The sequence below is a fragment of the Thermobia domestica genome, chromosome 1 (genome assembly GCF_964235325.1).
Source record: "Thermobia domestica chromosome 1, izTheDome1.hap1.1, whole genome shotgun sequence".
NCBI lineage: Eukaryota > Metazoa > Arthropoda > Insecta > Zygentoma > Lepismatidae > Thermobia > Thermobia domestica.
Window position 1 is genome coordinate 187,365,412 of NC_137454.1, and position 27,917 is coordinate 187,393,328.

The 27,917-nt window shown below is 37.4% G+C and overlaps 1 protein-coding gene across 1 annotated transcript; it reads right to left on the reverse strand.

The window, feature by feature from the left end:
* Nucleotides 1-400: 400 nt before the first annotated feature.
* LOC145692033 (tubulin alpha-2 chain-like) lies at nucleotides 401-27,905 on the reverse strand. The gene is made up of 5 exons (XM_081767330.1): nucleotides 27,749-27,905; nucleotides 10,296-10,515; nucleotides 8,831-9,132; nucleotides 5,177-5,704; nucleotides 401-870 (listed from the first exon to the last, which is right to left on the reverse strand). Exons 1-5 carry the CDS (start codon nucleotides 27,749-27,751, stop codon nucleotides 580-582), a joined length of 1,344 nt encoding a protein of 447 aa, XP_081623456.1. The 5' UTR covers nucleotides 27,752-27,905; the 3' UTR covers nucleotides 401-579.
* Between the last annotated feature and the right edge of the window lie 12 nt (nucleotides 27,906-27,917).

Consider the following 27,917-nt stretch of genomic DNA (forward strand, 5'->3'; position numbering starts at 1 on the left):
TTTAGTACAGTTACACCAGCTCGCGCCGTGTGGACTTTGTGGTGGACAAACACAGTGCTCGTGTTTTTTCTCGGGGTTCTCCCGTTTCCTCCCACTTTCTTCATTCCACCATTTCATTTATTTCTCATAATCACCGTCGCCTTTAGCCTAACCGGCATAATCGTGGGACGTAAAACTTAAAGATTTTATTTTATTTCCAATAGATATTTTAGAATAGTTACCGAAAAATTTGAACTACATTTGAAATGTCGCTTATACTTGCCCTTATTATTTCCTTTCATTAATCCGGATGCAATAGTAGTGTAAGAAACAGACATAACCAGTAGTCTTTATCATGTATCACGTGTAGTGAATATACCGCAAGACACTTCAAACTACATTTAATACAAAAAAAAAAACATTTTTATATTTAAAAAAGGATCAAATGGTTTATTTGGATATTCGAATACATCTTTGAACAAAGTCATCATCAAAATATATTTACAAGATCTTATATTGTTATAGGCCTGGTTCCAAGTTGACGAACGCTATATTAAATTGTGAAACGTAATTAGACGTTTAAAATTTCCTTTGGGTTATTTAATATTCATCATCACCTGGTTGGCAGGTACTGTCCAGTCCAACTTCCTGGTAGTCTCTCTCCAATGTTGCCAGATCCTCTCGTGCTTCGACGAATTCTCCTTCCTCCATTCCTTCGCCAACATACCAATGGACGAAAGCTCTTTTGCAGAACATTAAATCAAATTTATGGTTCAATTTATTCCAAGCTTCTTCTATAGCAGTAGTATTGCTTAACATTGATACTGATCTTTGCAATTGGGCTAAGTCGCCGCCAGGTACCACAGTTGGACGTTGGCAATTGATTCCTACCTATAAATAATATATATATATATATATATATATATATATATATATATATATATATATATATATATATATATATATAGATAGATAGATAGATAGATAGATAGATAGATAGATAGATAGATAGATAGATAGGATTTGTCCGGAAAGTAATAGGACTGAGTCGATTTAAAAATATTTATTGAGCCAAACTTTCAAAATAGACTCCTTCTGCGTCGATGAAGCGCTGCCAGCGCGATTTCCAAGCATTGAAGGCGTCATGGAAGTCATTCTCCGGAATAGCCTTGAGAGCCGCGGTGCAAGCTGCTTGGATCCCCTCTGTCGTCTCAAAATGCTTGCCTTTCATCGGGCGTTTCAGGCGAGGAAACAAAAAGAAGTCCGGGGGGCCACAGGGCGGCTGCGGAAGCGTTGGGATGCCGGCCTTGGTCAGGTAGCTGTTCACAAGAAAGGCGGTGTGAGCCGGGGCGTTGTCGTGGTGCAGTTTCCAGTCGGCTCCGATGTCTGGTCGGACCCGATTGACCCTTCGTTTGAGTCTCTTGAGCACTTCCACGTAAAACTTGGCGTTGACGGTTTGTCCAGGAGGAACAAATTCATAGTGGACGATGCCTTTGATGTCAAAAAAGACAATGAGCATCGTTTTCACTTTGGATTTGCTCATTCTTCCCTTTTTTGGGCGAGGAGACGCCGGCGTGTGCCACTCGGAAGATTGCTCTTTGTCTCGGGATCATACTCAAAGATCCATGATTCGTCACCTGTGATTACGTTATTCAAAAATTGGGGGTCACTTTCACACATGTTCAAATTTTCTTATCACAATTTCATTCGCCGCAATTTCTGATCTTCAGTGAGCACTTTTGGGACAATCTTCGCGCACACCTTGAGCATGTTCAAATGCTCCGTCACAATTTCATGAACCACAGTTTTTGGTAAATTTAACATCTGGGCAATTAAACGAATACTTAGTCGACGGTCTGAGTTCAAAACTTCGCGCACACGAGTCACATTGTCGGTGTTTGTCGAAGTCGAAGGTCTTCCAGCACGGTCTTCATCGGCGACCTCTTCCCGGCCCTCCGAAAAGGCCTTGTGCCACCGAAACACACAACTTCTTGCTAAAGCATCATCTGGGTAAGCCTGCTTGATCATATTAAACGTCTCTGTCGCAGGTTTACCGAGTTTAACACAGAATTTAATCGCGTACCTCTGCTCTAACGAACGCTGCATTTTCGGCTTGCACCACTCACAGAAACACGTAGCGCGAAAAAGCCTGTCCTGACTCTCCGTGTGCTCGGAGACAACTGACCAGCCGCTCGTTCGTTAGCTAGGAACGCCCTCTACCGGATCCAGTCGGTGCGCGCACGCTCCGAAGTACAATCATGGCGGAATAAAATCAGTCCTATTACTTCCCGGACAAACCCTGTATATATTAATGTTCTCTATAAAGAGCAAGAAGAACAAGACTACAACTCATGAATGATATAGAAACAGATAAATGCTTATTCAATATGAAAAGGTTAGCAGAGATCATCAGAAAGCTTACAAGTGTACGTTTGCTCTTAGAGAGGAGAAAGAATCTGGCCGGGATTAGCGCCTAGGCTGGACCCTGGGGCAATGATGTCTAGTTTAGGAGTAGCATATTTGATTCCCTTTCCCCCATTCTTACATATTACAGTATAAATTAGTTTATTGCGCTTGAAATTTTCCATGTGGGCATTTCTGCATTATAGTTTATAATATGCTTTTCCCTTATAGAGTTATTCTGCCGTATAAATGTGTATTTAACAAAGAGACTTCTTGTTCTCTAATCACTTTTATTTAACAGCTAAACCAAACAAATTCGCAGCTCGGCATGGACAAGTGAAAATTTACATATCTGTAATATTATTTGAAGCAAGATATTTTGTAGAAATACTATTAGTAAAGAGCTTAAACCTATGTTCACGAAATCTTTTAACTTTGTCACACGTGATTACAAATATATGACTAAATCAGTAAATAAAACATACATAAAATACAATCATAACCACAAAAGAAAATGGGCGTGTGACCATTAACAAATTTTATACTTGTATAATGAACACATATTTTCAATATTTTCTAATCTGAAAATCGATAAAAAAAACTTTACTTTTAACGATGGTTAGCTGCTGTGAATATTTATTTTCTAGAATTAAATTAATGGAAAAATTAAAACGAGAAACTGCATTTCCCAATTACGATTAAACTACATAGCATTAAGTTTATAAAAAAGGATTGAAGATGAGATATTACAAAATATTAAATTTGGTGACCTATTACATGATTTTGGCCCATCAAACTGTGGAAAAATCTCTTTATACACGTAAGTGCAAAAATCATGAAATAGTAATAAGGAATTAATTGATGTACCGAGAACATTGCGGAAAACAGCTTCAGTGCTGTCAGTTGTATTTCTGTGCGTGAGTGAAACGTCGTTCACTGTGATGATGGCAAGCCGACGAGGATTACAAACGTTCGAGGCGCGAGATGATGACTGGTGGTTCTTGGGGCATTCAATTTTGGTAGATGTCTGGACATTCACGTCCACATTGTCAAGGGTGGATCATAAATATTGCATTGGAGGCATTACAACCTATCATGGACAACACAGTGGCCGCCCACGTTTGTTCAGTGAATACTACCAGTGAAGTTGGGTAGACTCGTCCGGGCAAACAGACAAGCAACAATGCATGAACAAGTAGCAGGACTCAATGCAGAACGTCCTAGCAATGTTTCTCAGAGGTCAGTACAGTACCATTTGGTCTCCCTTAGAGTATCACAACCGCAGATTGACGACCATATCCGCTGACCACAGATAGTGGTGGCTTACGTGAGCTCAGAAACACGTGGATTAATCATTATATGACAACCAAAGGGTACCATGGTCAGATGAGTCGCGTTTCCAATGGTGTTCGCGTGTGGCACAGCCCCCATGCGGCATGGACTTAACAATGCACTCTCTAAGCTGGTGGTAGCTCGTAATGGTTAGGGGCATGTTTATATGGCATGCTTTGAGTCATCTGGTCCGCTTCAACTGGACATTTACCGGTCATCGCTATGATCAGCTCTTTGGTAATCGTCTCCAGTCCTTTATAGAACTCATGTACACTGCAAATAAGGGGATAACAATATGTAATGTCCCTGGACACAATGGTTTGCGACTGGTTTCAGAAAGATTTTGACTACTTCTAATGCATTTTTTGGTCTCTTAGATTCCGGACATGAATCCCATAAAGTATGTGCACGGCAGACTGCTTCTTTGCTTGCCGATCGTCAATTGGGACAAATAACGAAGCGGCCACCAGGCAGCAGCACGGATGACCAGTGCAGTCTTCTCGCATTCCACATCCCAGCTCTTTCTCACTCATGTGGCAGCAGTTCTTCAAGACAGACAGCTCGACAGCAAAAGCGTCAAGTAGAGGACTCAAGGCGTACGGAATCCACGAAGATGGATTACCAGCAGGAATTTTGAACACAAATATCATATAACCTTTTCTTTTGTTATACATTTTAACCTATAGTAGGAGCCCTCACAAGGAAACACCTTATATTGATAGTAGCATTACCCAATCAAACAATGTGCTATCGGTAGAGGAGTGAAGAAAAGGAAGAAATCCAAAGTTTTAAGAGGCCGACACCTAAAAGCACAGAAGATACAGAGGAAAGAAGGATTAAGAATCATGTGAAGATAGCAATGCAAAAGATACACTGACACAGAAACAACTTCAAAATGATTAAAGTAATCAAAACAACATTTACACAACAGTATAGTAAGCAAACATTGTACCCACAGACACACTCAGTAACATCATATGTAATCCAGTGTTGCCAGCTGAAAACAAAATGAAGTTTTGTTAAATGGCACGGAACACAAATTACATCTAGAAAATCTAATTATGAGTATTAACATACCTGTGAAGTCTGATGTACAGTGTTTTGCTATTTGTAAAATCAATGGACCAGCCCTTGCTACCTAGGTATATTCATCTTTTCACTAGTTTTACAATATCTTACCTTTGATTTTATTAGAAGCCTCAAATTGACGTCTGATACAAGTTTTAGGTTCTTCCTAAAATTCTACCTGTTTCTCACTCTTGCTTTTTTTAAATCTTCATTGAGGTCATAGGATGAATTTCGCAGAAGATGGACAGGTAGAATTTTAGGAAGAACCTCAAACCTAAAAATTGGCTAATTCTAAGAAATTGTCTTTAATTGAAATATTACCGATTGAATTAATGCATCATTGTAGAATTATATTTACTTTTAAAAAAAATCATTTGATAAGTATTGGCCTTACCTTAAATCCAGTTGGACACCAATCAACAAATCTGACACACCGCTTTCCTTTCATCGTTGCTATAGCAGCATTCACATCTTTTGGTACAATATCTCCTCTATAGAGTAAGCAACAAGCCATATACTTTCCCTCCCTTGGGTCACATTTGACCATTTGATTGGCTGGATCGAAGCATTCAGCTGTAATTTCTGCAACGGTCATCTGTTCGTGATAGGCTTTATCTGCAGACACCACTGGAGCAAAAGTGGCTAAAGGAAAATGGATTCGTGGGAAAGGAACCAGGTTAGTTTGAAATTCAGTCAAATCGACATTCAAAGCACCATCGAAACGAAGTGAGGCTGTTATTGCAGAAACCACTTGACTTATTAATCGATTTAGATTAGTGTATGATGGTCTTTCAATACCCAATTTTTTCCTACAAATATCATAAATGGCCTCATTGTCAACCATGAAAGCACAATCTGAATTACTCAGTGTATTGTGAGTGGTTAGAATTGAGTTGTATGGTTCAACTACAGCAGTGGATACCTAAACGAAGAAAAAAAGAAACTAACAATTTATTATTGTATAAACAAGACAAACAAACTTCCATAGCAAGCTAAATATCAGTAATATACTAACGCTTTAATAAAGAATCAAAATAATAGAGGGTTTTCACAGGTAATTTCTCAAAAATAAATAAGTTTTCTGTGATTTGAATTATCATGTAAGTTTTAGAGGGAACGTGCTATTTCCTCATACAAGGCAGCGAACAGATAAAGTTTTATAATGTATTTATTTATTTTTGTTTAAATGTCATTTGCAATTTACATTTTCCAAAGGTAATATTTTGTTAGTACAGTAGCTGAAATCCTGATTATCTCAATTTATGAGCGAGAAGGTGGAATTTATACACTAGCGGTGAAGTTGTAAGCTAGTTAATGCTTTCGTGAATCTATGGCTACTTTTAGGAATATATGAATATTTGAAACAGTAAAAAAAAAAAAAAAAAAAATTGTTAACCCTCACATTACCAAGCGGGGTATTCTGACTACCCCAGATTGATTTTTTCCCTATAATAATTATATCCGAAGAGCTACATACTTATGGTTTCATGACTTTGTCCTAAAATGATTGAAGTTGTATTCACACTCGTGATTAACTCATTTCTTTGTTTTTATAGTTATTATTCACTGGCTATATTAATTGGGTTATGAGACTACCATGTTGGTATGACATGTCTTATTTTATTATTTGTCAAAAATGAAGGTTGTACGAAATATTTCTCATTCATCTTCATTATTCATCTTTCTACTGTTGAGTTTTACTATACATCCATTGTTTAGCTCAAATAACATATATTGTTCTCTGTTGAGATGAGTAACACGTTCACTGTTGAGCTGATATATGAGTCCAGATTTGAACTGCAAGTAAGAATGTCCAAAGGACTGTCTAGAGAGTGTGTATTGGAAAGTCTAGACAATTCTGATTGCAGTGACAATGAAAATGAGTGGGACATTGACAATGGATTGAATGAATATATGGAACCACTCGAAGAAGACCATATCGCAGCAGTGGATGAAGTTGAAGATGAAATATCAGAAGATAATATAGCTTCACGTCAACAAGTGGAGGAAGAAGATGATGACATTGGATATGTGTTTGTTTCTAGGACTGGGCTAAAAATTTTCCAGTGAACCACCAAAAGTTGGGCGGCGCCGACTTCACAACATTTTCAACACCTTGCCCAGTGAATCATGGGAAAATATTCAGAACAATAAGAGAGTCATTTTTGTTATTGATTTCACCAGAAGTTGTGAGCGTTATTGTCGAAGAAATGAACAGGGAATAAAAAAGATAAATTCTTATTTGGAATGTACACTCATGTCCAAAATGATTGTCGCATATCTATAACTGTCTTCTTGTAAGAATATAATTTGATAATGATTTTGCAGGGTGCTTTTAATACTGTTACTATATGTATAATCGGAAAATGTATATTTGTGATAAATTTCATAGGAAAAGAATTATAAATACGAAAATTAGAATGAGTAAAACAAAATGTTGCTAAATGGACACGAAAGTTTTATTTTCGTTTTATTGTTCTTATTTACTGCTCTTTTGACATGAAATTTGCCACATATCATGTCTAATGGAGTGTAATAGAAGAAATCATATTTTTTAGTAAATTTATGAATGATAGTATGATTAGCAGAAACTATAAAGTATAAACTAATTTTATATGAGTCGTCCAGTTCCAAAACGGCTCTTGTCCATTTAAAGAAAATTCCAGAAAATTTTGACAAAATGTAAGATCTGCATGTTTTGTTGAACTGGGAATAGTTCAGTATGTTCATGTGAAAAACTTGAACATCTTCAAATATTTCCAGTTCTACAAAACGCTCGATCCTACAGTTTTTCTCGGTTTTCTGGCATTTGATATAAAGTGGACAAGAGCAGTTTTGAAACTGGACGGCTCATATGCAACCAAGGCCAACTTCCAACTACTGAAGAAGAAGGCTTATGTAATCTTGTATATTTGATATAAATAACTGTAATAAATCATTACATATTTGAGAGATTCACATTTTCCTTATCAGTCTAAAGATATACGATATAGTATAGTTAATTATTTTTAAAGAATAACATTTAAATTTGAGAATAATCGCCAACTACTAAATGTTCTGAAAGTGATGGATAATTCTGGCTGAATAATTCTGTTCTTGTTCAATAAATTTCTAAGTAAACATTAAGTGATTCTTTATTGATTGTTTATTATTTCGTTTAGAGTAATTCTTACCGTTAGTGGGCTTTATTCATAATTGCATTAAAATTTTTTAACAATGTATTACAATATCTAGTATTTTCTAATGTCTCATTTTATTATTTCAAACACCTGCTCTCATCCTGAATGAAAAATCCATAAGCCCAACATTTCCGAATTTGAACACTACTATAAATTTAAGTCTTCAAAGGAAGCTTCAGTGTTTCTGTACACTAAAATGACGTTTTCTCTTGTTAGTAAACTGATGTCACTGTCAGTCGACTGAAGCGTCTAGTGATCTACTCAGCGAAGCGACTGTCAACTGAATTGAAAGTGGTTCTATCTTCTGGGGAATTAGATCTGACCGACGGGCACAGTCGACAAAATGCCTGAAAACACCTGCCGCCGAAAGACTTTGGTGGGAGAAAGCAATATCAAACTCGAGTTCCTATCATAAGTGTTCTGAAAGTAATGATACGATACTATCTTTAGAATTATATGAGCAAAATAAGTCCCTATAGAATAAATACGAGCGGTTTTTGTCAGAACTTTGCAGCTAAAGAAGTTGCACTACAAACGATCATAAAGCAAATTAACTTTAAAATGAGGATTGTCAAACTATGAACTAAAATAAAACAAATATTAAGACAATGTATAATCATGAAGTCATTAAAATAAATAACTCTGCTATAACAAAGCATATTGCTAAAATAGATCTCTTCTTGGACAACTTTAAAATTGATGATTTGAACCCGACAATGTAACCTTGCTTGCGGGTAATTATTTCCCCGTGAATCTACTTGTTCAAACATTACTGCACGAAAGCATGATTCATTAATTAGCATATTAAATCTACAGCATCCTTAAATAATACGCATACAAGTGAAAAATAGTAAGAAAAGGCTACATACCTGTGGTGCTGGATAAATGGCAAACTCCAACTTGCTCTTTTTGCCATAATCTTCGGTGAGTTTCTGCATCAGAAGAGATGTGAACCCAGATCCTGTACCACCTCCAAAAGAATGAAATACGAAGAACCCTTGCAGTCCAGAACAATGATCTGAACATTTCCGCACTCTATCCATGACGCCTTCAATAACATCTCGACCAATAGTATAATGACCTCTTGCATAGTTGTTGGCAGCATCTTCCTTCCCATTGATCAGTTGTTCCGGGTGAAAGAGTTGGCGATAAAGCCCTGTTCTCACTTCATCTATTCAATTGTTCAAAAATAAAACTACTGCTTTAAATATGACCATTAGTATTTTTCTATGTTTCTATTAGTTAGCATATTAAACGGAATAGATTGAATTAACTAATGGATAGATTGAATGATTATACTTGTATGTCCACCATAGCTAACAAAATTCATGTTAACTATTTATGTCATATGAAAATGACTATGTTAGTGACTTAATAACTCTTGAACCACCAGACCGATCTCAATCAAATTTTCAACATAGATGAGGTTCGTGCTTGGGAGTGAAGTTATAATTTCACTTTGACGGTACAACGTAGGGGAGGGGAGGAGGAGATATATATATATAAAAATAATCAAAAATTACCAATATTGGTGTCGAAACCATAGTTTTCGGGGTCGCTGAGACGAACAGTGACACTTAGGATGCCATTTAAATCTAAATGCAGTACTTTATGTCCAAAATGAAACGTATTCTCCCCGTGCGAAGAAGGATATTCTGCTAGTTGTATATAATTTTAAAAAATCGTATCACGCGATATCAATTCTAGAAATTAAGAGATTTACATTGGTATTCGTTACTTATTTCTTAGTATATGATACTTTGGTAATAGCAAAAAACTGCTCCAAGAGTATAGAACGATTAAGTATGAGGATTGTATAGGTTCAAAACTATCTGTGTGGTTTAGGGCTAGCGCGTGTGGCCTTGTGCACGGCGTTCCAGGTTCGATTCCTGAAGCGAAGGGAAGGGAGAGCTTTGTAATTTCAACTCACTACGGTCGTTCGGATTGTATCTTAAGCCCCTTCGCTAAGATCACACCACTATTTTCAATTTTAGTGAATAACTTAGACAATGAGGAATATAAAAAATGTAGAAAGTGAGCGAAGTTAGTATCTACAAAACTTTATTAAATAAACTAATAACTGTCTCCAGAACTTTTCTTATAGACCAGAAATTTGGGTGCGTAGCTTACCGAAAGAATTGTTGGACACCCAAATTTCTACATGACACATAAGGTCTTTAAAACTATTATCAATTCATATAAAAGTATTCTGTAGATTCTACCTGGCTGACCTCTCATATTTTTATATTCTTCATAGCTTTACAAATATTTTCTAAAATTCAAAAGTGTGGCGTGGACCTTCCATGTACATATAATTTAGTGAGAATAACTTACCAACTACAGTTGGTTCTAGATCCACCATTACAGCTCTAGGTATCATTTTCCCAGCTGCTGTTTCCGCATAGAATGTGTTGAAACTATTGTCTTGAGCAGTTCTTTTGTCTGAGGGAATAATCCCATCAGGTTGGATTCCATGCTCCAAACAGTATAATTCCCAACATGAATTTCCAATTTGGATTCCAGCTTGGCCAACATGGATCGATATACATTCACGCTGAAATAAAGTGTATGATAATTATATTATTATTAGAAATTAACTGATTAGTTAGAATTTTAAGTTTGATTGGCTTCTTGACAAGCTACAAAGTGGTATATAAAAATATCCAGATTAGTTCTGTAGCGCAATAACAGATCACAACACAAGGATTGCGTTTATAGTTATATTCTTTTTTAATCTTGACAAGGCTCGACACCCGAGATACATCGTTGTGTTAACATGCTTCACGTCCAGGATTATCACTGCTGACTAATATTGGATTTAGGGGTGCAACCCTGATAGAAAGCGGCAATCATTACGGTATAAGAGCCTATCATCTCCACAAGCGAACAAGGCGATAATGTTCCACAGCGTTACAAAGACATACATCGTGGTGTTTTTCGACAATTGTGACATTGTTTATTACAAATTCATCCCCTAGGGCCAGACTATCAACACGGTTCTATTGTGGCGTTCTGCGGCGTTTGAGGGGTAACATTTATATACCGAATGCTGCGTGCAAAAAATTAGATTCTGCATGACGACAATGCATCCTCTCATTTAGCACTCGACGATTGTCAGTTTTTATTACCACGACACGCTGTCTCTTCCATACCTCCCCTATTGGCCAGATATACCTCCTGCCGACTTCTTCGGTTCCTCAAAGGAAAAGATACAACTTAAAGGTCGCCTTTTTCAGAACGGTGCTGAAATCCAGCGCGAACCGCAATAAGTTACGGACTTATAAAGGTAACCAAGAAAGTTCTGTGGCTTTCTGTGGAGGTCTGTGTTTCATTGGCCCTCACACCATGAGTTGAATGCGAATGGAGATAAGGCGAAGGTCAGTTGTTGGTGTGGATATATCCAACATACTACCCGATTGTAGCTGTTCAGTTACACTGTGAACTTGCGTAAGGACAAAGTGAACATGGAACCTCCTCAGAGCGTCATAAGGGCGTGCATGCTGTACGAGTTCAAACTGGGGTCAAACGCCGCTACAGTGGGGCGGAAGATATGTCAGGCCTTTGGTGAGGATGTCGTGACCACGCAGACGGTGACGAAACACCCGCGAAGACTCACAGCGTGCCGGAAGACCAACACATGTACAAAATGAAGATCTTCAGGCCCAATTGAGAGAACAGTGGCCAGACATGTGAGGAACTTGGACTACAATTCAGTATGAGCGGAGAAACCATTCGGTAGCACTCCATCAACTTGAGAAGCACTACAAGTTGGGTCGATGGGTCCCACATGATTTGACTCCTGGCCTGAAGGCAACGCGAGCAGACACATATGTTTCTTTACTGTCTCGTCTGAGGAAGGAGCCATTTCTGGATAGGGTGCTCACATGTGATGAGAAGTGGGTCCTGTACAAAGCTCCAGGCATCGTTTTCATTGGTTAGCATCCCATGAACCGGTTCCAAAACAGCCGAAACCAGGACTGCACCAGAAGAAGAGCCTCCTGCGTGTTTGGTGGACTGCTCGCGGCATTGTGCATCGGGAACTGCTACCACTGGTCAGAGCATCAATGCAATTGTGTACTGTTAGCAGTTGGGCCGTGTTCAAGAAAAACTCAAAACTCTGGAGCCAGCACTTCTGAATTGCAAAGGGGTTCTCCTATTACAGGATAACGCTAAGCCCCACGTGTTAACGGTGCTGGGTTCGTTCCGTGTTTGTCCCTGTGATATCGGGCGCCATTCTGTTAACGGTGCTGGGTTCGTTCCGTGTTTGTCCCTGTGATATCGGGCGCCATTCTGTTACGGTGAAGGGTTCGATCCGTGTACCTTTTCAATTGAGACTCTGGTCCCAGTGAAGGGCTCGGTCGTTCTATTACGGTTCCGGGGTTCTAGCAGCATTGCGCTGTAGAGTGCACACCGTCCTTAACCGGCCTCCGTGAAGAACTCCCTACTCCCTGCCCGTAAATAATACAGCTTCGCACTATTTTACTCACGGGTACGGAAAGTTCGTCCCCACGACGATTGCTTAAGGAAGGTGCAATACACCTCACCGTTACGGTCCAGATTCGGACGGGAACCACCTGGGCGAAGATCTAAGACGTATTACGAAAATAGACGAGAGTATCCCCTACTTTCATAAGTTTAACACAAGTTATCCAACAGTCACGTTTTCACCATGTCATGCAATCTGTAAAAGAAAAACTGACAAATTTATATCTTATTGTGCCATTTATTTAAAATGAATAAACGTACCTGAGATAAACAATCTTTCCCTTACTTTATTCGCCCCGTTTATGTAATGAGTTCATAAGTGCACTTTATTACTCACTTCGTTATATTGTCCGCCATGGCTTGATGAAAGACGTGATCACATTTTAGGTTGGAACACTATTTATCCGTCGAATCCACTCACCAAGATCGTCCTTTCTTCCGATGTTGAGAATTTAGCAGACAGTTATTGCAAGTGAACACATTGATGACATTATGTCGTGGTTTTGATCAGGAGTTGACCAGTTTTGGGATATTTTTGTGTTGGTCGTTTACAACATGTCCGTTGCGTTTTAGTACCACCTTCCAAGTCCTTTTTGTTTTCTCTTAATCTCCAACACGCCCCCTCGTTGTTATAAAATACCACTTGGGGCTAATTTGTTTTGATAATGAGTTGCATAAAAATTGCCAAAATGTTCAAGTTAATAATACTGTTTTCGTTAATAATTTCTACATATTTGAAGACAGTGATAGATATCTAGATTACAAGGTAACTAATATTCCACTTAAAAAAACGTTTGAGGACGAGATATTGTAGTGATCAGCAAAATAGCTGAGTCACTCACATTCACACACACCAACACAACACAACGAAAAACTAGTTGTCCTCTCATAACTTTCCTCTTCCTCTTCCTCTATCCTGTCTTTTAACACCACTAGGCGGCAGCACAATCAACAAGAAGCATACACTGCACAAAGTGTACAAATTCAGACGAACGTCACATCACGCTCTAACGCAGAATTTGCGTTTATATGAAAAATATTATAAGCAGAATTTTGGTACAGTTACACACGTGGCTAAGATGACCCGGGACACCATTCTACGCCTTGGATGCGAAACACTATTTCATCCGCCATACTCCCCGGACATTGCATCGTCCAATTATCACCTGTTCCACTCCTTGGACAATCACCTTAGAGGACGCCAGTTCAATTCCCTAGTAGAGGTGCAAAATGCACTTGATAACTTCTTCGCTTCACGGTCCACCAAGTTCTACCGTAATGGTATCCGTGGCCTTCCAGAACGTTAGCAGAAGGTCGTCGATGCTGATGGGGACTATTTTTAATCTTCCAGTTACGTTTTAGGTGACACATCAATGTTGGGAGATGGCGGGTGAAAAAGCGACAGAACTTTCTTGATTACCTTTATAGATACGTAAAATGACTTCCAGGCCTTATTGCAGATGTAGCAGGTGCGCTGGAATCGGTGCATTGATGCGCAAGGTGACTAGCTCGAAGATATTATTCAACCGTAGGAACTTTATTCTGAATAGACCTAGTCCGGAAAGTTTGATATACCCAATATGTAAGGTCTTTTCATATCAAAATTTTCACTTACTATCGTTTATATTAGTAAAGACTAATTAATTTGTTGCGGTTCAGTGGGGACGTCAATAACTAGGCTGTTTCCCGTCAAGATAAGGCCAATGATCGACAAATGTGACACATTACAAATTAACTCCCTTTCTATAATCACATAAAGTGAACTTCCTGTCATATTTTTAGAGAAGGAGAAAGGAGTATGAACGGGGATAAGAAAGTATGGTAGTTACGACATTATAGGACGATTTAAAAATATTTTAATTTGTATAGAAACAAGTTCTATTATTACAATCATCAGAAATATTGTTCTGTTTTTATTGTTTGTTAGTCTACTAACACGTTTAAGTTCAAAGGCTATGTAGGACGGAAAATATAATTTATAATGGCGTGCAAATCATCTGTTATTAATAAGAAAATACAACATTCTCTCCAACTCTATAGCGAAGATTTTTCATGTCTATCAGTCTTAATATTTTCCATTGTACATGCTTTGTTTTTAGTAGACTTAAGTCTGATTTAAACTACTCGCTGATCAAAACAATACGTTTATTGTAAAAAACATTAACGTGTAATCAGGGTCGGATTTTCATGTTTTGCACCCACGAGCCCTAGCGAAATTGCCGCCCATAACCACATAAATCGCATCGCTCTCCAAAACATCCATTTTTCTTGATTCACTTCTTAAAATATTACTTTTACGTTTGCTACTACTGGTACTATTGCTATTACTGGTTATTACTGTTCTTATTTCTTATTACTCATTTTATGTAATATATTTTAATTCCTATATCTGACCAGCATTTGGAGTAGATTCATTAAAACTTACCTGGCTTCTGCCTAACCTATTCAATATTACATGGTGTAAAAGACGGCAAAATATAAAACAATCTTAAATGATATAGTTATATTATTACCTATAAATTTACAAAATGACGTTTCTGAAACTTTCGTATATCAAAAGTATTTACGTCTTGCTTTGACACTGGCAAAATCATTAATAACGCCATCAAAATCAAGTTTAACAGTCAAGTCATTTTTGATGGCTAGAACAGCTAGATGAACCAGTCTCTTCTGAGAAAGAGTAGATTTCAGTTTTTGATTCTTGACTGTGGAAAATGATCTTTCCACCACACAGTTAGTTGCTGGTTTACATAAAACATACTTATATTAGAATATAAGTCCTGAAGATTTTTCAATATGAGAAATCTGTTAAGTTGCGATAGTGACATTTCTTCAGCACTTCCCAACTTTTCTTGAGCTAAAAGTCCTTTAAATGAAGACACTCAACAAGAAACGAAGATTCCTCGATGTCAGATGCATACACTTCCTGCAGAGAAGTCGCTGCTTTGGTGATTTCTTCAACACCCAAGTTGCATAGATTTGTTAAGAAGGAAAATCTGCTGAGAAATTCATTGTAGACCGCGATTCTCTTGTTCAATTTGCAATGAAGTTTGTCAATGACCGCAACAAAGGTTTCTTGAAGACGATGATCTGGGTTTTCTATCTCCTTTTCCTCTTCTGATTCAGATGATTCTAATTCATCAAAGAATTTCTTCCTTTCTCTTAATCTTTTAGGTCTGATTCCTGTGCATTCATCATCAGTTTCAAGAACAGTCTGGACAGTTTTTAGTTAGTTTTTTTTTTTTTCACCAGCCATCTTATAGAACTTAAACATACCTTTCAGTTTATCCATAAGAATGAGTGTCGATCTATGTACTGCCGCCCTTTTCAGCAGATCCACCGACAACTGATCAAAACCCAGTTATCCACCACCCGACCACCATAATAACCAACTGACTTATGACAATATTTGATATGACTAATCTGAAACAATATTACCGTAATCACGGCCATTAAGAAAAAAGCTTTCGCTTATTTTATTGAGTGTTGGTGAAATATATATTTTCAATAGTTTTATCGTTTTTTAAAACTTTTTTTTAAAAACTGCCAACCCTCAAATTTTGCCGCCCTGGTCCCGTTCCCATGTGGCCCATGCCTAAATCCGGCCTTGTGTGTAATAGTTTCACCAACTATCTACTTGGCTTCATCATAGACATCCACTGATGAAGCCAAGTGAATAGTTGGCGAAACTGGTACACGTTAATAACATTTACAATAAACGTATTGTTTTGTTCAACGAGTAATTAAAATCGGATTTTATTCTATCAGTCGTGTATTCACATAGGCTAATGGTTACGCCATAGTAGTCCCGTGTAATGCCCAACTGGTTTACTTTATTGTAATCTATTGTAGGTGTTTGATTAAAGAGATGCTATTTCTTCCTTTTCAATGTATGATTCAACGGCACTACAAGCAACATCAGTGTCACACGAAGAAGAATCCAGCAATGTAGATTATCGTACTTGGCCAAGGATGTTTTTCTTTTTCTCTCTGTTCAATGCAAGAACAGCATTCCGATCAATATTTGGACAAGAAAACTAGTGCACCATTCAAATGATACACAATTCAAATGTTACTTTCAGCTCAAACCTTCATTTCGGAATGTAATGCCTGATCCTCAAACAAAAGTTTCTGGTTATAGGAAAAAACGACCATCACCTTCCCATGAGCTAACTTCAGGTGATGATATTGGCCAATTTAAAGCGAAGAATATATCGACAGATTGTATCAACGTACAAGAGCAACTGCAGAGTCATCAAATTAGAACGATAACAACTATTACAAATTACAGTAAGGGATATTACCATGACCTTAAGAATGAGCAGGACTGGCATCAGTGTTTTAATTGTAAGAATTTATACCATGAAGGATTCTTTAGTGATACTTTGGAGACATGTATAATTTGTTCCCGCTATAAATAATATCATATTTTGTTGATTTCAAGAGAACATTTTTGCACACAGCTTGGATCAGTTGGCTCCATTAGTATTTTTGATATTAAATGAATGTGTCGTTCTTGTTGTTAGTAACATCCACTGTTCTGCATAATTATGTACTAATATCTATTCTTTTGAAGTACATATGTAATTAGCTCAAATATTCAATCGTTATCATTTAATAATAAAATATGTCTTACAGTGGGAAGTCTTTGTCCAAACTAACCTATTTATATAGTTGTATGTGTGAAGGCTTGGTACGTATATGGGTGAAATTCACATCTCTCTGAGAAAAATATTCAATTTACACATTTGGAATCCAATGAAGTTTAACTTAATTAGCTTCTAAGTTTGCTTTTCATTGACTGTTCCACTAACAAGTTCCATTTCTTAGTTTTCTGTCTTGATGTCTGGCAGTGTATGTAATTGCTTTCTTAATTACAAAAGGGGCAGACTCTTAATCACACTTGGAATTACTAACTACCAATACTTTCATGTTTCATCTATGTTTTTACCTTTAATAACAAGGTAACAAACCACTGGAGTCAGCACTTATTTTTTACACTATATTTTATGCATAGAGGCATCCTGCTTTGTACTTGTGTTTTGAACTTCCTTCGAAAAATCCGGTCTCGAGAAATTTAGAGGATTTGCCCATGGAATGAGGTTTATATATGTAATAAATTGAAAATTACGTATGATTATCACAGCGCCGCACCAGAGCATTCCCGGGGAGAACCAACAGTACCCCCTACAGTGTTGAATTTCGGCATCTTCAAGGGGCTGAGCCCCCCTAGAATGTACATGCCTCCCTATAATATCTATAAACACGCATTGAAATATTTGCTTTTTTTCTGTTTAATTTTTTCGAAAATAAAAGTGTTATTAAAAGCAAGTGTTTTTTTTTAATAATTTCTACTTTTGGCCAGGCCAATTGTTCTAATTAAAAAACCGCGTTCTCCTATAAAGTCGTTAAATAAAAACTTGAAAATTAAATACAGACGCACACAAACGGGTTACAAAGTTAGTTAGGGAAAATGGCAATATGCTGGTTATTGCAACCAACCAGACAATAACAAGTCGCGTGTTTTGTTGTGACAGATTCCTGCTGAGCTATTGCAATCTAGAACAGAGCCCCCCTTAATGTTTTATTGCCACTCCTTGTACAGAATTCAACACTGCTCCCCTAACAATCTTATAGCATCCTAGATGTTAATAAATATTTCCCGCCGGGCACTTCAGGCACTTTATTTTTCAATTCAGTCCACGATCATTTTCAGCTTTTAAGAAAAAAACATTCTTTCAAATGTTCGAACGGTAAAATATTTTCGTTCTCCATCTCTATAAAAATATCACCAATCAGAGTAAACTAGACTACCATTGCACTCACAGTTCCTACACTGAATGTATTGATTTGGAGCTATCAACATCTATAACAAAACCTTCGAAGTGCTTGCAATCAGTACACATGATTTCCCTGAAGCTGTACTCATCTTCCAAAAACAGCAAGTGGCACTAAGATCTTATCTGTTTCTCTGTGTGTGTCGGGGGACTGACCGTCGGTCACTGACATACTTCATGCTCCTTTGCTCAATTCTGAAAAATTCACTTACAGGAAAGAAACAATTGTTTCCGAAAATATATATACATATATTGTAGTTACTCATCCAAAATGTAACGCAAACTACATACGTTACCTAAAAATTTGTAACGCATCACCGTTTGGGAAAAATGTAACTCGTTACTATGAAACGTTACTTAAAAAGTAACGCGTTACTTGCGTTACGTTATTTCCCAAGACTTACTGGAGGTGAATCAAAACTTATCAGTAACTTTAAAATCGATATACGAGGGCTGTCTAAAAAGTATCCGACCTTTGGCCAGAAAAATAGTTGCGAATACCTGACAGATTTTGGACCCTAATCCCCTTCAAAGTAGGCCCCTTGTGCTTCCACACACTTAGCCCACCGATCCTTCCACTGCTGGAAACACCGCTGGAAGTCTTCTTTTGGAATGTTGTTCAGCTCCATCGTCGTGTTCCGCATTATGTCTTCTCTACTCTCAAAACGGGACCCCTTCAGAGGCGTCTTCAATTTTGGAAACAGCCAGAAGTCACAAGGAGCCAGGTCTGGAGAGTAGGGAGGTTGGCGAACGGTTGTAATTCCATGTTTGGCTAAGAACGTGTGGATCAATTGGGATGAATTGGCTGGGGCGTTGTCATGATGGACGTGCCAGTTCTTCGCTGTCCACATGTCTGGTCTTTTGCGCCGGACTGCGTCACGGAGTCGCCTGAGAACATCTTGATAGTACTCCTTTGTCACTGTTTGTCCTTCCGGTGCGTATTCGTGATGCACAATTCCACGGGCATCGAAGAAAACAGTCAGCAACACCTTGATTTTGCTTCGCACCTGCCGCGCTTTCTTCGGCCTTGGAGAATCGGGATGCTTCCATTGAGACGATTGTTGTTTTGTTTCTGGGTCGTACCCGTACACCCATGACTCATCTCCAGTTATCACGGAATTCAGATACCCAGGATCAGTGTTGGTGGTGTCCAGAAGGTCCTGTGCAACGTCAAAACGTGTGTCTTTTTGTTCCTGAGACAACAACTTGGGTACAAATTTAGCAGCCACTCGTTTCATGTTCAAATCGTCACGCAAAATTGCATGTGCAGAATCTTTACTCACTCCAACATCTTCTGCAATCTCCCGCACTGTCAAACGGCGATCTGCCATCACCAAATTTCGCACCCGCTCGACAACAGCTGCATTCCGAGCAGTTTGGGGCCTGCCGCTACGCTGCTCACTCTCGACTGATGTGCGGCCATCTTTGAATCGGTTGAACCATTGTTTAATTTGTGTTACACCCATCTCATCTTCTCCAAACACCTGCTGGATCTTACGAATTGTTTGGCTTTGAGAATCACCCAGCCTTTGACAGAATTTGATGCAGTATCTTTGCTCAATTCGTTCAGTCATCTTGCGAGAAACACTAAATCCGACGAACACTACCAACAGCATCTCACTTCGCGACCACCAGCTCACGACTGGCACACGCGAACGCGGTGAAAAAATTCAAGCATGCGCATTAAGGTTCCTCCTTCCACCGTGCACGGTGGCGCCGCCTGAGAATCACTACTTTGCGTGGAAAAAATTAAGGTCGGATACTTTTTAGACAGGTCTCGTATGTTTTTTAAAGCTAGTTGTTCCAAACTCTATAATCAAGAGAAATCTAGGATGCGCAAACTGATTAGAAAGAACTCCAATATCACATACCATCAACAAACTTTTTTCTAGTAATAAAGTAGGCCTGGTCATCAGTCACACTTTATTCATATTAACTTCTTACTGCATATCGTTAATTAGGCACCCATCAAAGATATATATATATATATACTATAAAATGTGCTATGTGCTATTATTGAAATGTTATGCTGCACTGAAAAATATGTTCACTTTTTGTACGCGTAAACTGCAATGACTTTTGGTCACTTCTTTTTCATGTGATTAAAAGTCATTACAGCGCAACAGAAGGAGTATGAAATGTGTGCAAAACATGTGAGAAATGTACACGACATGCACCCTTGGAAGTTACTGCACATTTCTCACACATTTTTTTTTACATACTTTGCACTCGTGTTGCACACATATATACATGTAAAAGAAGTGATCAAAACTCGTTGCAGTTTATACACAAAAAGTGTAGGAGTTTTCACAGTGTGTATTGCAATATTTATAGCTGTTGTAGCATAATGTAAACATGTTTGTTGACAAAAATATATTTTGTAAAATAAAATAAAAAATATTTATATTAACCATGATTCTTAATTATTGGTTTATAAGGATATTATATCTAGGGATGCATTCGAGTCGAGTCGAGTCGAGATTTAAGCCTGTCTCGACTCGTCTCGAGAAAATGTTGTCTCGACTCGTGTCTCGACTCGAAAATATGTTTCTGTCTCGACTCGTGTCTCGACTCGACAGTCTCTGTCTCGACTCGACTCGAATTCGAGTCGAGTCGTCTCGAAATTCGAGTCGAGACAAAATGTACGAGTTAAAATATACGCACACATCAGCCAGACCATCATGACTACCTACCTAATTGTCAGTATGTCGACTTTTGGCATGGATAAAAACGGCGACACGTCTTGGCATACACACAATGATTCTTGATAGGTCGCTGGAGAGAGCTGGCACCACATGTGCTCACTCAGGTCACCTAATTCCCGTAAATTCCGGGAAGGGGGGCGATGTGTTCTGACATCACCTTCAATCACATCCCACAAGGGACATCACTCAAATGTCCGGCTCCAATTTCAATGAAACTTTTTTTGCTGATAGAAGGCATGTATGCATCATTACTTGTGATGGCAAATTTTTGCCATGGTGCATGTTTTCTATTTTTTTAAAAATAACTTTTAAGAGTTGTGATGTGGTTATTAGAGATTACTACAGAAGTCCCTTACTACCCTTTGTAAACGGAGCGTTAATGAAGAAAAGTGAAGAAAAACCATGTGGATACATATAAGTCCTAGGGGGAAGTCGTATGGTAGGTATGACTTTGACGGCAGCCATCTTGAAATCCGCCATTTTGAATTAAGGTCAAGATTTCAAAATGGGAATAGGGTAATATGATACATAATTTCGGGCTAGAATTTAATTAGAAAAATAATGGTGAGGTTAGTTTTAAGATACACCCATTTGGGGGAAAGTTACAGGCATATTAATTGTTTTTACTTACTGTGTGCGTAAGTCCCTCCTTACTTTCGTCTCAAGATCTGTAAATCGATCGCAACGGCAGAGCCCGGTTTCGCACTAGTGTTTAGAAAACTTTAAACTCACTTGAGGCAATATTTGTGGATTACTGTATTGTATTTTGCCTTTAACTAAATTTGAACCCACTTCATGATCTTGTGTAAAGTATCACTAAAAGAGAATTTCTGTTTTTATGGAAAAAAGGAAGAAGTATATTGCAGTTCAAAACAAATGTAGAAACCTTAAATTATTTTTTCTTTTCCCTCTGACTGAATGAAACCCCTGCTGTGTAACGACCTTAGGTAAACAACGGCTATCTTTGGTCCGCTACCTCCTTTTGTTAGCCGACATGAGATGGGTTACTTTTTTTTCTGGAAGAAAGTGAAGAAATAATTATCCAGTACATTTACGTTTTGTCAGGCACACAGGCGCAGTCTGTACTTGTTTCCTAACGAATTTTAGCAACATAACATAAATGAAACATATGTACCAGAAAACAGAGGCAGTACAAACGGAAATTTTCATCTGTGACACATTTGATGAGAAATATAGTTAGATGTCACGTGCAAGCACTCTAAACATGTCCTATCCTGTAATTCTATTCGTATGTTTCTGTAGGTGAGACTGAGAAATCAAGAAACAATAATAACTGGTTTTCTTCCAGGGGAAAAATCTAAATGTGAAGGGGTGTTACACTGGGACTTTAATTGCGTCCTTTGTACAAGATTAACAAGTAATAGCATTTTTTAAATTTATCTTAGTTCTTGGGGAGAGGAAGATGGAAGCGAACCTCGTAAGGACCTCTGCAAGAAAACATGAATACTATCCGCCACTGTTTGTTACATTACACAAAATAGTTTTATATATATTCTATATATTGAGTTTTAGTCAGGGTTTTCATTCTGCAGAAGAAGGGGGATAGTAATATCTGACGAACATTTTCTATTCTGAGTGTTGCAATGATAGCATTTCCTCCATTATAACTTGACCAAGCTAGTTGCATTATATGTAAGGATTAAGTTAGCCTAAAAAGCTTAAATTTCTATGGCTGTTTTACTCTGTACCCATGTTTCTCATTTTCGGTCTACGGGACTCTGTGTCCGGAAATTTTCAATGGCTTCCAAGTCGGAAAATAAGTGTATCAAAGGCATATATATTATATCTATGGTTATATGAGGCATGGATCTACAGTTTAAAGTGGGATACCGGTAACAACTTCATGAGCTTCCACCGTAAATCGAACCAGAGTCTCCCGCGATCAAGGCGTATGTGTTAACCATACAGCCACGAGGAAATTCACATAAGCACACACACATATATATTGTTGAGTAGATTTTGACTTTACCGTCTCTTTCAGCAGCGAGGATATATGAAATGTAGACCTACTGATTAACGTGGAATTCGAACTACATGAGCTCGCGCCGGGAATTGATCCCGAGTCTTCCACGGCAAAGACGCGTACACTAGCCGCGGAGTTCACACACACACACACACATAATCAGAGTCCTCACACACCAAGGGTGAGAGCTGTGCCACTGAGTCACAGCGGCCACGGGGCTAGGTGGAGTCCACTTTACTTTCATAGTTTCTTAGTACATAAATGTTACGATTATGAAATAGATTTTCCTTAATGAGCTGCATAAAAACAAAAGCTTTCGAAATGCATTAAACAATTAGCTCGATTTGAGTGTGAACTTAAAGTTATTTTATATCAGAGTGTAAATACGGATACGCACCAAAGCTCGAAAACTTAATACACTATTTCTCCTATATAGTCAGCATGTATCAAGCAATCGTTCAGCTTTCATTTGAGAGGATGGAAATCGAAGGCTCCTGAACAACTATGTTACTAATGTGCGGAATGTATTTATCTTACAGTGAACTGCTTTGATGCCAAGTGGCCTAACTCCAAAATTGAAATTTTCCAGGAGTGAAAGTTGAAGTTCAATATCTCATGAACAATCCATATTTCTTTTATGTTGGGAACCAAAACCATAACTACTGTATGTAGTTCATTGTTTTATAACTTAGTGTTTACAAAAATCCTTTTAAAAAATACCTATTCATAGAAGTGAATGGTACTTATCTGTACTAGTTCTTGGCATCCAAGCAGTCCATTTATTGTAATACTAGCTTAATATACCCATTCTTCGCATGGGGGCTGTATTTGGAAGTCAACACCTGTGGAAGTATCACCATTCATTTCAGTGACCGCGAAAACTATGGATTTGATACTAGTATCAATCAATATGGGCTATTTATACATGTCTCGGTATTCCTCACCCGCTGACACCCGGCCCGCATACAGTAGTGGCTGAATTTGCAAGTCATCGCTGATGGAAGTGTCACCATTGATCTCAGCGACCGTGAAAACTATGGATTTGACACTAATGTCGATCAATTTGGATTACTTTTACTACATGTCTCGCTAAACGCCCCGCTGAGACCCCCTGGTTCCAATTTTGACAAAAACGCTTCGCCTTAGACTGGGACCTGGACCAAGGTATCCGTGACCAAAATTTGGTAACTCTCGGTCAACTTGTCTGGCCCCCAGGTCGGTCCCAGTAAACGTCCCCCCCGAGACCCCCTGGTTCGAAATTAAAAAAAAAAACGCTTCGTCTTGATCTGGGGCCTGGACTAAGGTACCCGTGACCAAATTTTGGGAATTCTCGGTCCACTCGTCTGGTCCCCAGGTCGCACACAGACAGACAGACAAACACACAAACAAACTCTTTATTTTATTTATATTAGATAAGATATATCGGTACTATGTAAAATAGTCTCGTGTCATAATATGTGATGTACAACAAATGTTACATTATATATTATCCGTAGCTCGTGATATACTGTAACATATTAAAGCCTCAGAATAGTTGGGCAAGTGAATAATCCAGAAGTTACGTAGCCCTATTGCGTTCATGGTAACGAAAACACAATAATTATAACTATGCTAAATTACTATAGACTACCAACTGCTCATTCAGAGAATTTATGAAGTTCACTTTATCGCAATAGTTTTATACAAACTAGATTTAGGCTGCGGATAATAGTTTTATACAAACTAGATCATCAATTATTATTATTGTTATCATTATATTTGCAGTACAACCAAATACAACGACATTAACTATTAGTTCTAATTAACTGAATTGAGCTGAAAATTAAATCTTGATCTTTAAAGATTAACTATTAATTTTATGCGTTCTGTACCTTTCTGAAGGAATAAAAGCTGGAATTGGTTTCAAGGCTGTTTCTGAGTGAATACTTTCTTCAAAATAATATAAAAAAATATAGAAAGATTTTCGAGACATTCGAGTCGAGTCGAGATTTTTAAGAGCCGTCTCGACTCGACTCGAATTTTACAAAGTATGTCTCGACTCGAATCTCGACTCGATTTCGAGTCGAGTCGAGTCGAGATTCGAGACATGTCTCGACTCGAGCGCATCCCTAACACTTCAATGTTTTCACATCTAAGTTTTGATGTTTCGCTGATTGATTTAAAACCTACTTGTTCTAGATGAAAGAGTATATCATAGAAAATAATGTATTATTGTCACGATAACCAATCAACACTCTACACCTCTTACTTCACCTACTCTTTTTCAAGCTAGGACAGTTTATTATTTGTATATTGAACGCAACAGGTATATAGCCATTGACAGTGTTCAGTAGAATACATAAATGAATACAATACATAATATATGTTTTACATGCTAAACTATGTAGTCAAAGTATTTTTTTTAATGTATATCAAATATATCTATTGTAGGACACTTTATTTGGACACTATTATATATTGTGCACATTCTCCTCATAGGCGATATATTTAATGCATTAGTACGCTGGAGTGGTTCATGAAATGTTTGTAGCCGCGAGCGCATTTTACTGTTCAGAACATGAAGGGTCATTTCAGACAATAATATTGGCGAATCTATCTTATTTTGTATAAGTTTATGAAAAAAAAAAAAAAAAGAGGAAATTAGCTCTTCTTGCTTCAAGAGAATACATTGAATAGCTTGGTAAGAGTTCAAGATATTTTTCGTATCGAGAATAGACATATTAAATAGCGAATACACTTTGATTGAATTGCTTCTAATTGGTGTGTATATTTTTGTGCACTAGGATTCCATATTATGGAAGCGTATTCTAGTTTGGTACACACATATACATCATACAGAATTTTAAGAACTTTAGTGTTCTTAATTCACTTCCAAGTCTCATTACAAATCCGAGACTTCTGTAAGCCTCATTTACAATTCGATTTAGGTAAATATCAAACGAGAGATTTGATCTTATTGATACGCCAAGATCAGTTATTTGGTCAACTCTTTGCAATGGTATGTCATTAATATGATACTCAAATTCCATGTAATTTCTTTTTCTCGTATAAGATATTACACTGCACTTCTCAATGTTTAGTGTTAACTTGTTAATTTCACACCACTCATGAAGTGCACTGATGTCATTCTGCAAATCAATGCAGTCTTTCCGAATGTATGACACGGTAAATTTTTAAATCGTCGTTTTTTGTGACTTTATTACTTCAGGTAGATCATTAATATATAAGAACAGCAAAGATCCTAAGTTCGAGCCCTGTGGAACACTTGAATGAACTAAAATTTCAGCGGTCAGACATTTTAGTAGCGAATACAATGTCTGCGTTCACAAAGATGTGACGATAAAAATTTAAGTAAGGTATGTGAAAAATTAAATGTTACCAGCTTACTAAGAAGAATATCGTGATTAATAACATCGAACGCCTTACTGAAGTCTGTATAAATTGTATCAACTTGATTTTTTATTGTCAATTTCCCTTACTAATAAGTGAGTGAACTCGGCAAGATCAGTTACTGTTGATTTTCTGAGTAGAAAACCATATTGATTTCGCGAAATAATAGAAGAGACATGGGAATATATTTTTGTCTGAATAATAATTTCAAATATTTTGGCAGGTGCAGATATTACAGCTATTGGTCTATAACTTTTTTCAGTATTATTTCTACTTTCTTTAGGAATTGGGCATATATCAGCAACTTTTCATTTTATTGGGAAGTGTGAACTAGCTAGTGATTTATTAAATATGGCCTGCAATGGATGTTTAAGTAAATGGCAGCAACCCTTAATTATATACGGGGGGATTTTGTCAGGTCCTGCGGAAGTTCGAGGCCTAAGCCGCTTGATAGCATCTACTACTTCTTCGACTTCCAATATGAGAAAATGTGAATTAATTAAGCAGATCAGAGTTACCATAATGTGATAAAGGCTCAAGATCATAGCTACTCAGAATTTTATTATATGAGACTTGAAAGTGTTTCATAAATGCATTAGCGTCATAAAATTGTGTGAATTTAAAGTAGGTTAAATAAAGGTAGAGTTCGGTAGTTTAGGTTAAGATTGGTTATGTCTGCACCCCTTCTGTGAAATTTAATCCCATATAATAAATACAATGTACTATGAAACAAAATAAGCAGAACTATGGCAGTATTTTTTCTCTCTGAGTAATTCAAGTCGTCTTAAATAATTTTCAGATGAATTTCTCAGTGTAAAATCGTTACTTTAAAGAAAAGAAAGAAAGAAAACTGCTGTGATTCGTATATCTCTTATGGGGATTTCGTTTTAGAGCTCATTACCGTGGCACTACATTAAAACACAAGAAGAAGATTGAAGTGGAATCAAAGGCTAACAAACTAAACAAACAAATCTGCAATAATACTACGTTTCAGAATACATGCGATTATAAATAGTCATTGTGAAACGTCATTTCTCACAATACAACGCATTTATCATGGTTGATTGTTTGTCAAAGCGTGTTTCTATTGTTTCATAATACTAGATTCGGATCGCCGTATATTCCTCTCAGTGAGTGTTATTCCATATAAGTATTGCTTTCATAGCGGATAGATCTGTAATTACAAAATCTGGTCAAATACATTACACAAGAATACAAGTGTTACTGCCATGTTTAATGTTTGGTATTTTTACGTTGTTATTCAATCCAATGTCGTGGAATACCTTCGCTAATAGAAAGAGAGCGAAAGAATGTTTTATGAATAAGACTTCCATGGTTGCTTTTTGTTACTAAGTATTTACATCTAAGAATATCATTAACACTTACCATTTTTATTATTTTAGTAAAAAACTGAATAAAAACACAATAAAATTTTGAGTGTAAAATTTACGAAATAGGAGCAAAAAGGAACCTGACAATTTAGTTTGATGATGACTTTTAATTTAGTTGCTGTCTGGAAACTATAAATAATCACTCAATAATTGAATGTCCTATG

Excerpts from the sequence above, each read along its gene's own strand:
- LOC145692033 (XM_081767330.1), bottom strand. Across the intron at positions 9,133-10,295 it reads TCTAGAACCAACTGTAGTTG|ATGAAGTGAGAACAGGGCTT; the intron begins GTAAGTTATTCT and ends ACAATTGAATAG. Across the intron at positions 871-5,176 it reads GGTGTCCAACTGGATTTAAG|GTAGGAATCAATTGCCAACG; the intron begins GTAAGGCCAATA and ends TATTATTTATAG.